This window comes from Corvus hawaiiensis, chromosome Z (assembly GCF_020740725.1).
Source record: "Corvus hawaiiensis isolate bCorHaw1 chromosome Z, bCorHaw1.pri.cur, whole genome shotgun sequence".
Classification (NCBI taxonomy): Eukaryota; Metazoa; Chordata; class Aves; order Passeriformes; family Corvidae; genus Corvus; species Corvus hawaiiensis.
The window spans coordinates 33,940,801-33,958,817 of NC_063255.1; the positions used below are offsets into that span (position 1 = coordinate 33,940,801).

At 42.7% G+C, this 18,017-nt stretch overlaps 1 protein-coding gene across 1 annotated transcript in view; it reads left to right on the top strand.

The window, feature by feature from the left end:
- The first annotated feature begins 826 nt into the window (after positions 1-826).
- Positions 827-18,017, top strand: part of CHSY3 (chondroitin sulfate synthase 3) — a 140,282-nt gene continuing 123,091 nt past the window's right edge. The window contains exons 1-2 of the mRNA XM_048291554.1: positions 827-1,758; positions 3,389-3,672. Of these exons, the coding sequence (XP_048147511.1) occupies positions 1,044-1,758; positions 3,389-3,672 (999 nt within the window). The 5' untranslated portion in view covers positions 827-1,043. The remainder of the gene's footprint in view (positions 1,759-3,388; positions 3,673-18,017) is intronic.

Consider the following 18,017-nt stretch of genomic DNA (forward strand, 5'->3'; position numbering starts at 1 on the left):
CTTAAACTTCAGAATTAAAACTGTCCCTGTAGGCACAGTGTCCTGAACATTTAATTCCTGCTGTCAGTCATCCTGGGCTGTGGACAGTGCCATTACCCAGAGGTCAGGAGAATGAGGAAGCAATGCTCCAGCATCTTGGAGCTCATGAGAACCAAAGCAAAATTAACAATACCAATAATACTAACACTACTAATACTGCAATATACTCAGGTCGTGGGAATCCACGCCACGGGAAAAGGCACTCTTTGCTGGGGAGTTGTCGAGGGCAGAAAACAGAGTCCAGAGAGGGGGCAGCGGAGAGGGCTTCTCTCCTCCCGACACCACGCGCCGGACCTGCCTTCCACGACCACCCCTCCGGAGGAGACGACCGGGCGGGACGGTCCTGTCCGGCGCCCCGTGGCCGCCCTCGGATGATGCGGAACCGTGGCCGCTGATGAGCCCCCAGCCTCGCCTGCTGCGACAGCGAGTTCAGGACGCACAGAGCAAAGCGAGGTTGCCGGGGGCAGCCCCACCGGGCCGCACCCCTCCGCACCGCCGGGCGGGCGGCCCCGGCCCCAGCGGGCAGGAGGGTCGCCAGCGGACGGCGGGGCCGGTCCGGGTGCCGAGGCCGCAGCGCGGGGGATCCGCGAGAGGCATCTAAAAAAATCGCTTCCTTCCGGAGCGGCGGCGGCGGCCGCCACTTCTTCGGCGCAGCTCGGGCGCCGGCGGCGCCCTCCTGGGTGAGGCGCTCGGCAGCCGCGGAGGAAGGCAGCGGGCGCTGCGCGGGGGCCGGGGCGGAGGAGCCTGAGCGGTGGGAGGGGCGGGGAGGGACCAGCCGCCGCGGGGACAAGGTGCCAGCGGAGCGGAGGCGCCGCCGCTCGCGCTCCGCCGCCCTCCCGCCCGCAGAAGTTTGACTCGGGAGCAGCGGAGCCGCCCGGGCCGCCGCGGCGGGGCAGGGACTCGCGGCGGGAGACGCCGCGCCTGAGGCCGCCGCGGGACGGGGGTCGCCTCCAGCGGGACGCCGGCGGCGGTAGCGTTGCTCCGGGAGCCGCCCCGCCCGCGACATGGCAGCGCGATCCCGGAGACCCTGGTTGAGCGTGGTGCTGGGGCTGGTGCTGGGTTTCACCGCCGCCTCCTGGCTCATCGCCCCTAGAGTGGCCGAGCTCAGCGAGAAGAAGCGGCGTGGCGCCAGCCTCTGCTCCTACTACAGCCGCGCGGCAGGGCCGGGGGCGGCCCGGGGCGCGGCGGCGGCGGGCGGGCAGCAGGCGCCGCCGGAGGCAGCGGCGGTGCTGGGCGGCACGAGTTTCAGGAGCAGCCCCTGGGAGCTGCCGCCGGCGGCGGCGGAGGGCACGGTCTCCAGCCCCGCTGCCGGCGGGGAAGGGGAGCCGGAGGAGGAGGACGAAGGCGGCGAGAAGCGGAGCGGCCGGCCTGGCGGCAGCCACAACGGGAGCGGGGACTGGGGGGGCGGCCAGGGCTGCACCAAGCCCCGCAACTTCCTCTACGTGGGGGTGATGACGGCCCAGAAGTACCTGGGCAGTCGGGCGGTGGCGGCGCAGCGGACGTGGGCGCCCTCGGTGCCGGGCCGCGTGGAGTTCTTCTCCAGCCAGGGCTCCGCCGCGCCCCCCGGGGTGCCCCCGCTGCCCGTCGTCGCCCTGCCAGGAGTGGACGACTCTTACCCGCCGCAAAAGAAGTCTTTCATGATGATTAAGTACATGCACGATCACTACCTGGACAAGTACGAGTGGTTCATGCGGGCGGACGACGACGTCTACATTAAAGGTGACCGGGGAGCATCCTGCCGGCGGGAGGCAGGGAGGAAGGGGAGCAGTATCTGGGAGCCCGGCGGAGTCCCATGGTGGGTCCGGGGGAGATTCGGTTACCGCCTGGGGCGCGGAAAGCATGGGTACCTCGACCTGCCACCGCCCCGCCGGCGTTTGCTTCCAGCCCCGTTGTGCGGGGCATGGGCAGGCGCCCCATCCCTAAGGGAGCCCCGATGTGCCCGGGCCGGGCCGTCTCTGCGGAGTCCGCGACTCATTGGAGGGCCGAGACTGCGGGTTGGACCACGCCGGGCACGGTGAGCGGTCCCGGTGCTGTTGTCCCCGCCCTCGCTTCCGTGGCGACCCACCCGGACGAGCCTCCGCCGTAGTCCAGCGGAGAGGGTCTGGTCCGACCCGGCGCGGCGGGCAGCGGGGCAGTGCCGGACTCACCGCAGGGTGTCTGTCAGTCCCGCCTCGCCCCGGCCCCCCCGGGGGAGTCGGTGCGGGGCTTCTCGGGAGCGGTGCTGCTGTCACCGGTACCATCTCTCCCCCTGCCTCGACCCTAAGCTGGGCGAGCGCAGCCGCCGCGGGCTCCGAGTGAAGCTGCAGTTGAGTGCAGCGAGTATCTCCGGACAGCACCAGCCCTGCTCCCGTGCGAGTTTCACAGCAGCGTTAGGACGTGATGTTCTGCAGCCTGGTTTCTTTTGGTCTGCACTTGAGGCTGGATTGTTCGTGCCGTGTCCCATGCTTAAGAAAGAGAAGCTGAAATTGTAAGCATAAGCCCAGGTTGTGAACTTGGTTGCTTACACTGTTGTACCTTCATTGTAGATGGCTGTACCCTTCCCTATTTGTCACTTAATTTTGAGTCGTTTAATAGGCTGCCTGCTCATCAGCTGTCATTCACCTGTCAAATACTTGCCCATGTACACACGTATATATGTACATACATTCATTTGCAGATGTAAAGTTGTGTTTTGTTTGAGCTCGTTTCGAAGTTGTACTGAACCTGTCTTAAACTGATTACATAGTACCAAATTAGACTTATCTGTAAACTTCTAATTTCAAATAAATATCAGACAAAATTTCTTAAAATAGCTAGCTAAGGGGTTTGGAGGAAAACTGTGTAAACATGGTAGCACTGGAACTACTTTGAAATGAACAGGAGTTTTACTTTCTTTCCAAGGATTAGTCTGTAGTCAAACATGTTTTTCTTGGTTAATTTACATTTGCTCTGGTATTTTCAAAAATTAATCCTATTAAAATCTTAACTGGCCTTTCCCCTCCACTTCCTTTCCTCCCCAGTCTTGAACTATATTGTCCAAATTGTCCAACTTTAGAGACAGTTTTATACTAGCAAGTGAGTGCTTTCCATCCGTATTGTTTGAACAGAACAAAGTTTACTGTTAAAAGTTAAGTTTTGACCATATTCCAGCTTTTGGCTGGAAGGAAAATGTCATTGTAATGTTAATTTAAAAAAAAACCTGTTAACTTGTCCAAGGATGTTTTCGGTGAGGTGTGGGATATTGCTTTTGAAATTATTTTCTGTGACAGTCTCAGGTACCTGTTATATTTTTATAAAAGCCTGAAGTACAGGAAAAGAGATGGCTGGTAGAGTGGTCAGAGAAATAACAGTAATCTTGTCTTTTTGACAGGTGAAAAATTGGAGGAGTTTCTTCGCTCACTGAACAGCAGTAAACCTCTGTATTTGGGGCAGACTGGTCTGGGTAATATTGAAGAACTTGGAAAACTCGGGCTGGAGCCTGGAGAAAACTTCTGCATGGGAGGGCCGGGAATGATCTTCAGCCGGGAGGTTCTCCGGAGGATGGTGCCACATATAGGTGAATGCCTTCGAGAAATGTACACCACCCATGAGGACGTGGAGGTGGGCAGGTGTGTCCGCAGGTTTGGAGGAACTCAGTGCGTTTGGTCATATGAGGTAAGTGACAGGGCAGACTGTAGTATGCTATTTGTTTACATAGTTTCTCATCTTGCAAGGTAAGTAGCTATATCTGCAATCTCTTTCCACCTTAATTATCTTTCAATGCTTGCATCAGAATGTGAACTGCAGACTGTAAGGAAAAAAGAGAGGAAAATATTCACATTATATTGCTGTAATCACATTTATTTCTACTTCTGTCTTTCAGTTTTCATTGGTGACAGTTACTGCAGACATGTTGTAAGCGTTGCTACACTGTAATTTGTCTAGAGCATTACCTAGAGGGTTTCAATATAATCCTTGACTGGAAGCTGTTGTATTTGATATATATGTTCTGTTCAGGTCAGATCTTTTTAAGCAGATCTTTCTAAGGTGGGATAAGCATGTGGCATATCTGTTTGCCCTGCATCACAGTCTCTTAAAATACATTGTGACATTTGAAGAATTACCTGTATTTTCGTAATTACTCGGATGTATTTTATTCAAGTTCATTATTGATGAAAGCAGAAATAGGTGTTGTTTGGTTGGGGTTTTTTTGTACAGAAATGAAATTTGTTACACTGCCTTTCTATGAGACAACTTTAATAGTGTTTTTCTTAGTGTAGAACAGTGTTAAAATGTATTAAGAACGCATGCAGTGTAACAAATTTTCCTATGCTGAAGTAATTTTAGGAACTAATTATTTCGTTCAATGGTAGCATTTTCTAAAGTAGTAAGTATCTGTTGCAGTACCCAAAAAGTTTATCTGCAATTCCATAACTAAAATTCATGCTGGTTTCTCTGAGAATATTGTGGTTATTTGCAAGACTATCTTTGTAGATAAAAATAGACTGAGCATACAACTACGAGAAAGGGAAAAGGTTGATAGCTAATATGATGGATATTATTTCACTTATTTTGACCTGTTCTGTAATATAAATATGTGCTTGCCCTTGTGGCACTCCCTCATTAATCAGGAAAAATCCATTTAAATGGGCCACAGAAAGAGGTTATTTGTTATTTAGTGTCAAGAAGTTAGAAAAAACAATTAATTTTGTGGAATAGCATTTTTCGGAATGGCCCAGGGAAAGGTGACCATTTATAAATGGGTTTGGTAGGCTACAGTGTATGTAAACAGGTGAAGAAGGAAAGAAAGTACTGCATACTTGGTGCTAGTTAGGTAGAAATCTTAGAGGGGCAAATCTTCTTCTTTACTTAAAATAGAAAGATGCTTTTTGTGACTGTTTCATTACGTGTTGTAAATGCCACTGCAAAGTAATGCATCTGTTGCTCTGGTAGAGCAGGGAAGACATTTATGGTGCTGATGGAAATCGATGTCAGACTATGTAGGACTAGTTCTTAATCAGACATCCAAATTGCATGGTACATTGGCAGCCTAATCTTACAGTCTGATGTGTTTGGGCTGTGTCTGTACAAAGCTATTTTCCAATTCTTATTGGCATGTGATGCTTGCTGATCTGTATCAGGTGGCAGCATTATGGTTCTACCTTGACAGTGGTATCTTGGAAAGAGTTTTGGCTTTATTTTTATGGCTTGTCTTGGGGAGAAATCTGTGGAAGGGAAGAAAACTGATAATAGATAATATTGTCACTATGGTTAGAGTTTATTTTGATGTTGAATGTCAGGAAGTGTTGGCTCCAGGCACTGATCTTAAGGGGCATGGAGTGGAAAAATACAGTTTTGGAGACTGATTTATATGACTGCTCAGAAGCTCAGGTTTTCATGGTAGGATTGGGGCCTGAAAACAAACTTTTTGAAAAAAACTCATGTTTGTATGGGATCTGGAATAGAGTGACACCAGTCTTGGTTGTCAGTTGCTCTTGAAGGACCTACCTAATAAAGAATAGGTGAAGAAAAAATATGTTGGGCGTTGCAGTAGTCCCGACTCATTTCTGACCAGTATTTCTGTCTGATTGTGAAGAATCTTTGACTCTGATGCCAGTGCGGAAGCTGCTTGGGAAAATACCGATGATTAAGACAAAGCTGCTTAGGATGTTATCCCAGCATTAAACCTATGTAGATGGGAAGGAGTGAAATAGGGTGTCTGGCAAGAGAAGCTGCATTTGTGCTTTGGCATAGTTTGTGCTGTGCAACAGTGTGATACTCCACCTGAGCAGATCTGTGTGTTGCAGATCACTAGATTATTTGGTGACAAGAGTAATTTTTTTTTTCCCTGGGGCATTGAAGCTGTTTCTGTATGCTTTTTCATACCTGTGTTAGATCAGAAACACTGTGTGCTAGAAGGGGAATATTCCGTCAGATACATGTGCACAAAATCTAAGATTGGGGCCAGGACTTCCTGTATAGCCAGTTGCACTTCTGTCCTGAAGTCCTCTTGTTGTATGTAAGTATTAAACTGAGTCCTGTTGAGCTGCAAGATTATTATGAACTTAGTTGATTTTGGTAGGATGTATGATTTCTATTTTGTATGTGTTGCTAAAGACTAATGTAAGCTGGAAACAATTATATTAAAATTTGTAGGAGCTTTTTAGCTCCAGAAGAGCTGAATCAGTGTTGCGTCATTTTTTAACTAGATTTCTTTTTTAAGAACTGGATCGGAAAGTCAAAGAGTTGCTGAGAAAACCTGAAATGCTTGATCTTTGCTGGGTGGCTCGGCTGGTATGGTTAAGACTGGCTGTCTGTCAGAGTTCGTTCTGCTGCTACTTAGAGTTAGCCAGTAAGCATATGGTAGCTTATATGCATATCCTTGCTGGCAAGAAGAGGGTTACAACTTCGGCTTTTTAAAAAAATTTTGTTGGTTTTTTTTTTGGCAATTTTTTTGTTGCAAGAATGAATAAGAAAAGAAGTTTGTGAGCCTGCAGTGAGCCACTCTTATGTTTTGAGCTTTCTAGAGTTAAATTCTAGTTCTGCCAGATTTGAAGCCAGGTCTAAAGACTAGGTCTCCCACGTACCAAGTGACTCACAGCTGAGGTGATGAGCCTCTCTCTGTCTCTGCTGGTGGAGCTCCTCCACTATAAATAAAGAATTAGTCATTGGATTGCTGAGAGAGTGACTCTAATGACAGTGTTTTTAGGGTCCTTGTGAAAAATGGAGAACTGAAAGAGGAGGACACTTGGGTTGGTTTCTCTTGTTAGTTGCTGTCCTGTTCTGCCGTACTTGTGCAGCCCTGTGGTGAGCTGGAACAGGGGCAGGATCCACTTTGCTGAGCATGAGCATCAGGAGAAAAGAGGTGGTCACAGCCAGGAATAAAGGACCAGAAAGGTGTTAAAGTGCCATCTTGACAGCAGCTTACATTCAAACTGTCCGGAAGCAACAGCTGAACTGTAGCTTAAATCTAGTCCATTTCCTTTCTTCAGGAGAAAGTATCTGCTAGAAATGTATTTTGAATGGATCATTTTCTTTCTATAGAAGATCCACCCTTGTTCTTTTATAATTTTTAAATTGTTTTCATTTATCCTCCAGTTTTGATGATGCTGTAATGACTGAGCTATAGCAAACCTGACAAATTTGTCTAAAGCATCTCTGTAAAAAGTCTGTTAGTTTTTGTAAGGTCATAGTGCCTTCAGCTTCCCCAAATCAGAAACTAAAGATTAAAAGGGCCTTTTGATTTGTTTTCAGAATCCGTATTTCAAGCTATTACTCTCTTCCACTAATTTTAAAGCCTTCAAATGTTCTTCTTTTAAAGGAATGAAGAAATTGTCTTGATTGTAGTGAGTCATATGTGTTCTATTCTTTTGAAAACAGAAATATAGTTAACAACCTGAGATGCTGTGTACTTCCTTGTTTTGCTGTTTAAGAGGGACTTGAGTAAAGAGGACCATTTGAAATAAAGGGCTGATTGCTTTATCTCTCTCCCCTTCCCCCCTTTTTTTAAAATATATTTTCAGTTTCAGAAGACTGTTCTGTAATTTATAATCTGAGTTTTTAACAGATCAAATAGTGTAGTTCCACAAAATTACTAAATAAAATGCTGTGTATGAAATAAGTGGCTCTAACAATTAAAGCAGACATTGTCAGGGTGTAAATACTATCAGAGAATGTGATTTTTTAGAAAATGAAAAATGACAAATGCAGCATAAAGCATCTAAAGACAATTCATTGCTGTATTTGTAACATATATTCAGATGCTTGTAAAGCTTTTCTTTTTGTAGCCTTTTCCCCCTTCTTATGGATGAAAATCATATTATATATCCTAAAGTAGAAGAGACCCATAAGGATTATCAAGTCCAGTGTTTGCTACGTTCACTTTAAAGTTAAAAACTACATTCCTCCAAAGCATCTCATACACTGTTGATCCTTCGGTATTGCGTATGTTGACGTTGAAAGAAAATATTGTACTTCGTACATACAAGTAGTCCGCGTAAATGATATATCTGTTTTTCCCATTGTTTTTTTCCCCCCTTTGTTTCCAAAGTTCAAGGACAACCGTAGAATACAGTCTCATTACTGACACATTTTTTTAGTAAAAAAGTTCTCTATTATCCTATTTGTTGTTGATTCCCAGTAGTTACAGTAAATACTGCAGTAAATGTCATGGGAAAATGCCTCTTTGGATCAAGCTGTGTACTCAGAAACGTTTCCTTTGCAGTGCATTGGTATTTTTACTGTCTCTGGTGGTACTGGAATCTTTGTAAACAATTTTTTATCTTCCTCTAAAAAGACTTATATTTTCTGTTTTAAATTTTCCTTCCTGATGTATTTTAATTTCCAATTTGAGGCTTTATCTCTCTCTTTGTTGAAGATCACTACTAAGCTTTGAGTTCAACCCTGGAACGAATAGAGGCATTAGAGGTGTGTGTGCCTGTGATGATGATAAGATGGTATTTTGCTCATTTGGGTACAGGAATGATCAGTCTTGAAGCAGCAGGCAGTACCCACCCCCACTTAAGCTGTTTAATTTGGGCAGCATCTCTAGGTAGTTACATAAATGCAGCCACTAGTTTTAAAAAAAACCCATAAAAACGTAGAGTGAGCTATCAGTGATCCTGGAATAAAAATGCATAGAAGAGTGGACCCTTGCCATAGGGGTCTGTGTAGGTATATGATGAGAAATCAGATGATCCTAGAAGCCTTAGAACTGTTTGCATAAATGGACATTTTCTGATACAGGATTGCCTGTGTTCTGTCTTAACTATCTGTTACTAATATCTATCCGATTAGTGATGTTAACTGTACTTATCAAACTTCTTTACTTTATGTGATTCTCACCTGATTAGAAAAGTGAGTTATATTTTCATAGTATTGTAGTGTAGTGTTTCTGTGTGTACATGATACAATTAAATGTAAATCATTAAATGCATACCCTATTGCTGTAACCATGGTGCTAAATTGGGTCATTACTCATGCCCTGTGTGGCTCTGTCTGGTCCTGCTTGAACTGCCTACCCCGACTGTGCTATGTAGACTTCCTGCTCTTTCTCTGGCTTTCTATGTAACCTCCTGTCATTCATTTGCTCTTTCACCCAGGATGTTTGGGGAGAGTGCCTGAGGGCACTGCTTCCCTTGGGTTCATTGACCCTGAGGGCTCCCTGTCTTCTTACCCCTTCTTGATCCTGCCATGATCAGCTTGGCTGGGAGGTTGAGGAACTTCATGGTGAGAAAGCAGAGTCATCCCTGGTACTTGCATGTTACAGAGTCATATGTGTTTCCTCATGTGGCTCAGCACAACAGCAAGAGTTGGAGATACCATGTTTTGGCATCTTTATTGTGAAGGATGGCATTGCCATAGCTACCATGAAGATGTGCAGAAGAACACACAGGCCCGTGTCTGTGGTCCATTGTATGAGGGCATCTGATCTGTGAAGCCAAGAGCTAAGAGCTTCTCACCTGGTTGAGTGCTAATGTCTCTTACATTTGTGTCTTGGTTTCGAGTTGAGCATCCTGTGTTTTCTGCTCTGCCTCGAGGAAATATTGCTTATGCCTTTTTGGAGTTTGACAGCTGTGTAATTCTGAGTTACCATGTTGCTGAAAGACTCTGGGGCACATTTTCATGTCCCTGGTACGAAGAATGCATAGCTACACCTTTCTTCTAATGTGTTTTTTTTCTAACAGCAGCCCTTTGTGTGGAGGACCAAGTGGTCTGGCTATTAGCTTTTGAGTCAGTTGCAAATGTTTGAATATTCATAAAACAAGTATTTCAAAGCTTTTCCTCTTTAAGAATAAGCACTTGTTTGACTTACCAGAGGATCCCACAGACAAGAAAAAAAGAAGTTCCTAAATTATTAGAAATGTATCTTTAGTTCTGCATATGGGTATCTTGAACCATGTCTCAACTTCTTCTCTGAATATTTAAAGCTAACCACGTTAGATTTTTCCCCTCATTTTGTTGGAAATATTTTCTCAAGACTTTTGTGCTATTGAATATATCTAGGTGGTACTTCCACAGATATCCAGTGCAGAAGTCTAGGTGTTCAAGTGTGTTTAAAAAAAGAGTGTTTGTCATGAGCCGATGCAATTGTGGCACAACTATTGTAAGAGACATCTCATTTAAACTCCTCAGATCATCAGTCTTTACAGTATTCTGTACAAGCAATTATTCCTGTACAAGCAATAAGCTTGATTTTTAAAATGAGAATAACAGATGAATAACTCTGCATTAGTGTCAGTAGTGGTTAGTTTTTGCTTTAAGTGAATTCGTGAAACAAAGTAAGATGAAACCCTGATGTTTACTTTTTTTTCTGAAATAGTTTTTCTATACTTTACCTTAAAATCAAGTAAATGTAACCACACAGGAAGGATTCGTTTCTATAGGTATTTCCAGAATTACCTGTGTTTTTAAAGCTTTGTCTTTCCTACAGGTTCTAAAACAGCTGTGTTTCACATGTGCAGATCTGATTGTGGTAATTGGTCATGCTTTGACTAACAGTTTTGTTAAATTGTCCTACTTCAGCTTTTCTGATGATGAGTGGTTTGTTGAAATGAAATAGTAGAGAGTTACTTGAAAGTGTGTTTAGTCTTCTCAAAGACACAGTCCACGAGCTGTTTCCTCCTGCTCCCTCCCAACCCCCAATGTAGATGAGTTTTGTTGCTTGTTCTGGGCTGTTCTTTGTATCTCTTCTCACCCCAACTTAGAAAAATCTCCCAGAGATAACTTTTTCCTGACTTTGACTTTCTATCACATCTTTTGAGATCAAAAGACATACTTATACTGAAATAGACAGTGCTCACAAAAGAGAGAAGCTGGAAGTTGTAAACAGGGAGAGTTACAAAGATTATGTGAAATAAAAGCTAATTAAATGTACTCTTGATACCTAATGAAATACTACAGTAGGATATGTCTTTTTTTAGAAGAATAAGCTTTCTAGCTACTCTTCCAGTTTGTATCTTTCTTAGGAGTTTTCTTCAGGTAGAGAAACAGGCATAAAGTGTAGCTGGATCATTTGAAGTCTTCATGCTTTCTTTTACGGTTCTCATTACCAAAGTACTTGCCAGCTCTTTTCAGTTCTTATGTGAGAAGGCATATATTAACTCGTCATCAGTATATGCTGCTGTGCCATATTCTCTACAATATGTTTTTATTTAGTTAATTCACTGCATTGCATAACGTGATAGATTCGAAGAATACCTCTCGTATTAAAATTGTAGCAAGAAGTGCAAGCATTGAGGAGTTTATTCCATCAGACCGGTTCTGGGTACTGATTTAAGCTCAAGATGAGTGCCAGGTTGGTCACTTTTTTAGTACATATTTGGAACTGGGCAGCAAATAAATGTGTAGTTCCACCCCAGCTGCAATATTTTTAGCTTCTGGGTATTACTCTGAGTAGAGATTTTTGGCCTACCTGTAAGAATTCTTTTAAAGCATTCATACACTTTTGAAAATAAAGAACATCTTGAACTAGAGGTATAATTTTAGGAAACTCTGGAGGAGGATAAGCAGTCTGGTAACTGGTACAGGCTTCTTGAATGATGTTTTATGTATGATTTAGTCTTAAAATGAACCTAGGAAAGGAGTTAGCTTTTTTTTCCTAATGCAGTGCTTTTGAGATAAATTTCCATTATCTTTTATGTAGTGCTTTTGAGATACACTTTCAACACATTGGTTGAATTTTTACCTTTAGTAAAATGAACACTTTAAAATATATTTTAAAAAAGGCCTAAAATAAGTCTCCTGGAGTATGTTGGTTTTACCAGACTGTTGAATACTGAAAGCTAAAACCTGAGGTAGTGACTGGACAGATTGTCTGTGTGGTTTTAATTTTTAGTTTGTGATATTTTATTTAGAAACTCGAAAGTATTCATTTTAATAATTTTAAAATAGGATGGTATGTTTTTTGTTTGTTTGGGTTGCATTTTATTTGTGTGTATTTGTTACTTTGAAGGACTTTATACTTTCAGGAGTGCTTTAAAGTGTTTTGCAGTGCTTTTGAAACATTTGAGTCCCTAAACTGTTTTGCTTTTTCTAAAAAATTATTGTTATTTTTTACAAACATTCAAGGGCAAATTAACATCTGAAGGACAAAAATATGGTCACCAGGGACACTGCTTCTTTTGACTTCATTTGCTGGTATAAGAGAGGTGCTGGTTCATGGGGTCCTTTCTGTGTGCAGCATCTGTGAATGAGCTCCTCATGGTGTACAAACAAATACACTGCATACCAGTGCAGCATTTCTTTAGCAGTATATGTGGCTGCAATGCAGTGGAAATATATGCGGCCTTTGCTGCTACATGAGGCATACATTGTAAATCTGCATGCATAGAAATAGGCATGTGTGCCTATGGGTACGTTTAAAGCTTGTGCCTAGGTGATAACCAAGCTTCCAGGGGCATCAGTGAAAGTCCTTTGGAGAATAAGTTGTGCTTCTAAGTAGTTACTGCAATCTCTCTACTGTAAAGCTTAAGAATTTAGCTTTCAGTTGGTTTTTTTTAATTTATCTTTTTAGTTAAATCTGTGTCCTTCTGTTCTATATATATGTATTTTTTGCCTTCCATTTAACACAGCTTTTTTTAGCTTTCCTTGAAAGCTTTTTCTTTACTGCTGCAGACTGTAGTACACCTATTACCATAATAGCTTTCCATCACGGAAAGGGCCCATCTTATGGACTTATCCTACTAGAATTGCACAAGTTCCTATTGTTGATCATGACAAAACACCATGACTTTTTATGTTTGGGGCAAAATTTTCTGAAGCCTGCCTCTCTTTTCTTAAGTTCCTAGCCGTGCTGTGGTGCTGGTGTGTGTGCTTGAAGGTGGCAACTCTATTGCAGGAGGGAGATGTAAAAGATGTACAGTCTTTTTTGGGCAGAGAACCTTGAGTGAACTAAGATCGGCCTTCTTTTTTCAGTATGGTTATCAACTAGCCCAGCCTGAGCTTCCTAACTCATGGCTGGGAAAATGTTTTGAACAGCAGTGGCTTTGTTATTTAAGCTGCGCTCCTCCTATGCACTCACTGCCCATGTCTTGGATGGGTGGAGTCTTTAATGGGTAAAAAAACTGGATGGCTGGGCCCAGAGGGTTGTGGTGAATGGAGGTAAATCCACTTGGTGGCTGATCACCAGTGGTTCCCCAGGCCTTGATTTTGGTGCCAGTCCTGTTTAACATGTTTATTGATGGTCTGGACATGGGGATTGAGGGCACCCTCAGTAAATTTGTGGACAATACAAAACTGGGTGGGAATGTTGACCTGCTCAAGGGTAGGAAGGCTCTACAGAGACCTGGACAGACTCAATCAATGGGCCAAGGACAACTGCATGAGGCTTAATAAGGCAAAGTGCTGGGTCCTGCACTTCAGTCTCAGCAGACCCGTGCAGTGCTACAGGCCGGGCGAGGAGTGGGTCAAGAGCTGGTCAGCAAAAAGGGACTTGGGGGTGCTCACTGAGAGCCGGCTCAGTGTGAGCTGTGCCCAGCTGGCCAAGAGGGCCAAAGGCATCTTGGCCTGAGCCAAGAATAGTGTGGCCACCAGGACGAGGGAAGTGATCATCCTCCTGTACTTGGCATTGCTGAGGCTGCACCTCAAGTCCAGTTTTGGCCCCCTCACAGCTCCAGGACATTGAGGTACTGGAGCTTGTCCAGTGAAGGTCAACAAGGCTCATGAGAGGACTAGAGAATGTATGTTATGAGGAGTGGCTGAGGTAACCTAGGGGTGATCCCATAGCTCTCTGCAGTTCCCTGAAAGGAGGCTGTAGTGAGGTGGGGGTCGGTCTCTTCTACTGTGCCTGCAGAAGAAATAGCCATCAGCTGATACAGGGGAGATTCAAATTAGATATTAGAAAAAAGTTGTCAGTGTTAGGGTGGTCAGGCATTGAAATAGGTTGTACTGGGAGATGGTGGAGTTGCTGTCCCTGGAGGCATTTAAGAGGTTTCTGGATCTGCTGCTGAGTGATGTGGTTTGTGGGTTACAGTGGTAGTGCTGGGTTGATGGTTGGACTTATCTTGAAGGTCTCTTCCAGACTTGAAAATTCTTGAAGCAGGAGAGGGAAATACTGGAAGGAGGTGGGTTGGAATAACAGGCTGACTTGCCTTTGAGTTTGGCAAGTTGGAGAACAGCTACTATGAATCAGCTGCTTGTGACAGGTTTTCATCCACGCAAATAGGACTTCTTCCATGAGTTTTTGCCTGAAGATAGGATGCAGTGTTGATGTTCTGTGTGTGTGTGTAGACGTGTGTTTATACGTATGTGTGTGTGTAAGTATTTTTTTATATTATTAATATAATGCAGGGTATTGCCATTTGCCTTTTTTCTCTGCTTTGAGTAGCAAATAATCATAAAGACCATTAAATACTTGTCATTTAGTTTGTCACCAATTTTTTCAGGCAACTGGTTATTATTATAGCAATTGTTGTGCCTAGAACTCTCTGATAATGTGGGACCCTCATCCCCATGTAAGGATCCAGCATTAAAAGGTTATTATGTTTCTATTAATGTGCCAGTTATGTGCTATAGTATTCACTTACTGCCTGTGTTTTGCTAGTGTATTGAGGGGTGTGAAAGCACTTAATCATCCACATTGATCAGAATAGGATTTCTATTAGCTATGTATGGTGCTGTTAAAATGCTGATAAAATTTCATGAGTTTAGAAGGGGAAAAATCTAACTGAGGACATCAGAACAATCACATTGAAGTGTATTCATGAGTGTAGGAACAGTCAAATTTTTCATAGTTCTGAATGCTGGTGATACCTTCTTTTTTATATGAAAATATGCTTCAGAAGTTGCAATCCTGCAGGGTAAGTCCAGAACTGCAGGAGCTTCCTGGTCATGTCAATTCAAAAGAACTTTGTTGTTGCTAATTGGGATGTTTAGTTTAGTACTAAACTCATGATTTTAGTAAATAACTTCATTGTTAATTTTTCATTGCTTAACGTCATTTGGGGATCTACTGCTTTCCTTGGAAATGGCCTTCAAAAAGATTTATTTGAAGGTTCTGTCATAAATCTGTGAAGTGGCCAACAAAAACAAACTAGCTGATGTTTTTACTAGTTTTAATATCCTTGTTACCTTCAGTGTAGGTACACTCTGTATTATTTCTAACTTGAAATAAAATAAAATGTGATGCCCTGAGTTGGGGGAGGAAGAGGTTTGTTCTTTACTTGTTGACTTTTATTTAGTTGTTTCTGTTTTACCATAATTATATTAGTCAGTTTGGTCCAAGTAAGTCTTTCTCTGCAGAGTAGATACTAGCCTGTACAAATGAACTAACTGTTTGTCCTTGTTGTATCCATAATGACCATGTAGACAGGTAATAAAAATAGTTGTTGGGTCAAGTATTTCAGTTACATGGGAAAAGAAGCTTTAGTGACTAGTATAAAATGGAATCATAAAGATTTGCTCTGTTACTTTTATAAACAGTTCAAAGAATTTTTTTTTTGTTTTGTGGTATAATTATTACTTTTTATTCACTGGGGAAAAATACATGGTCATGAGAGGTGTTAAGCAGAGTTTTTGGCATCTATTAATCAGTACAGATAATGAACCAGCAGTGCTGTTAACAGGTTGATATTTCCATTCATTCACAGACTCTGAGGAGGTATTTAAGATACCTTCCACACATCCCATCATTAGTTTTTATAAACACATTGAGCTCTGTCTAAAATACTAGGATTTTCCATTTTACTTGTCCTGTGCCTCTGGAATATTGTTGTATAAATGCAGTTTCCTTAATAGGTAGCACTGTAAACTTGTTTGAGGCAAATATGCAGCCATTTTTCCTTCTATGAGCTGTTATTATTTACTTTAGAAAGCTCTTTTTTTGTCCCTTTTATCTGTATTGATAAGGTACTACAGAGCTTTTATTTGGCAAGGTATAAGTATTCATGATCCTCTTGTTCCCTTAATCACCCTTCCTTGCATTTGCCTCAATCTCTTTATCAATTTATTTATTTTAAAAGATATGATCAGGATTAATTATGGTACTATGTGTGAGAACTTACCTGAACTTCTACAGTGATGTTCAGTGTTCAGCCTTGCTACTGCAGCTCTGGGTTCCATTTATCATTTTTAAGGCTTTGTCACTCTGTAAATTCATCACCATTTTTCAGCTGGTTAGAATTGCCAGGTCAGTGTCATCTTTGGCCGTTTTCACCTACTGAACTTCTGACTGGCAGAACATTCCAGTTGTGTTAAAATTTGCTAGTATAGTAGTTACATTGTTTAATCCCATTGCTATTGGAAAACTGTGCCATCCTAAACATGATGTTGCAATATCAGCCAAAAATTGCCTTTTCTTGTGTAAAGGGAATGTTTCTGGTTCCCACAGTGACCTCCACAGCAAAAGCAGATGCTATGGTAGTATGAGAGGGAATGTGTAGTATTGTGTGATTGTGTCCCACGTGGAAAATGCCACAGTCGTCGTGCCCAGTCTATTTGTACCTCCTAGCAGGCAAATGGTTAGTGAATAATAAAGGTTTCATGTCACAAAGAGCTAAGTCACATTATGTTACTTGTTGAGGGCTTTAATTCCAACTAATGGAAGCAGTGCAGTGCATCTTAGAAGAAAGTCAGCTTTTGGTTTTCCAACTTTATCCTCTGTCATTTGCCATTTTCTTTTTTGCTGTTCATTGTCAGTTAAATGACTGCAAATAAAAATGTACATGATCAGAAACCCCCAAAGGATTATCTTTGTACTCTGGACTTCCTTTTTCAAATCTGTTACGTGAATCTAAAGCTGAACATCAATGGAAGACAAACATACAGTTTCCCATTTTGCTCTGCACCCTTTGTAGCCTGAACAAATAATGAATGAATACTGGAGTCTGCTGGCAGAGTTGATGTTTCTGGTTGAAGCATGTTGACTGTGTAATACAGGTCCTTTTGTGCTATGAATTCACACTTAATTTAGAAAAAAAAAATCCTCTGTGTACTGTTCATGAATGCTTTAATTCATGAAGAATTGAAGTGGAAGACTCCAATTAACTGTTTATGGAAATAAAGCTTGAAGAAGTGTGTATGTAAATGTGTGCATACACTCACGCGTGTGTATGTCGGTATGTATATATATGGGAAAAATGCTAGAAGAGTGTGCCACTGCTTTTCAGTGTGACAGCTTGAGGTGATTTCCTTGAAATATCTACAATAATATAGAAACGTTTAAAAGACGTTTTTGGCTAGGTTGGCAGTCATGTTCTTGTGAAAACAAGACTTGCATAAATGCATGGATTTTTTCCAGTGTTGATGCTTCTTCAGTGCTTTTAAACTTCAGTAATAAGTAGTAAATATATGTGTGCTAAATCTTATGTGTGTCTGTATTCCTTAGGCAGTTTAGTTCATGCCTGTGTGTTCAGATTGGCACCAGTCCTGCAACTGATACCAAACAAATGGCTCAGTCATTGCAATGTAGAAGCAGTCTGCTCCTGCCAACTCTGGCAGCTTTCTTGGAAGAGGGATGTCAACTTTTGCAGAACTTAGCTTTTCCTAAGTAAATAAATTAATGCAAGTTGTAGACCTAAAACTGCTTTTGGAGTCTGCTTGCAGTGATCTGTTACATGCTGATATATCCTTTGGTATGAAAAGATGTGATTTCAGTGCCTTTTTGGCATTCAAAGAATGAGAAGAGCCATAAAACTCTTGGGGAAGCTCTGAGGGCCCTTAGTACGTGCAGGCATTAAAGCTACTACCCATGAAAGGTGTTGAGAGCTGAGATGTCCACCTCTTTGTGGACAATCCTCTTTGCTCTGATAAAAATCACTGTCTTTTTATTATACAGTCCTTTACTTAGAGCTGTAGTGGAAAACATGTGGCTTGTAGGAGAGATGCAGCTCTTGGATTTTTCATAGTCTGCAGCAGCTTTTTTGTGTTCTGCTTTTGGGTGACACAAAACCATGGAGGAGCAGGAAACTCACCAAAGTGAGTCATTTCTCCCCTAGGGAAAGTTTGTCTCCTCTCCTACCTTGCTGCACTTGCTCTCTGTATACATATCTTTAGCCTACTTTGTGGCAAGTCTCTTCAATTTA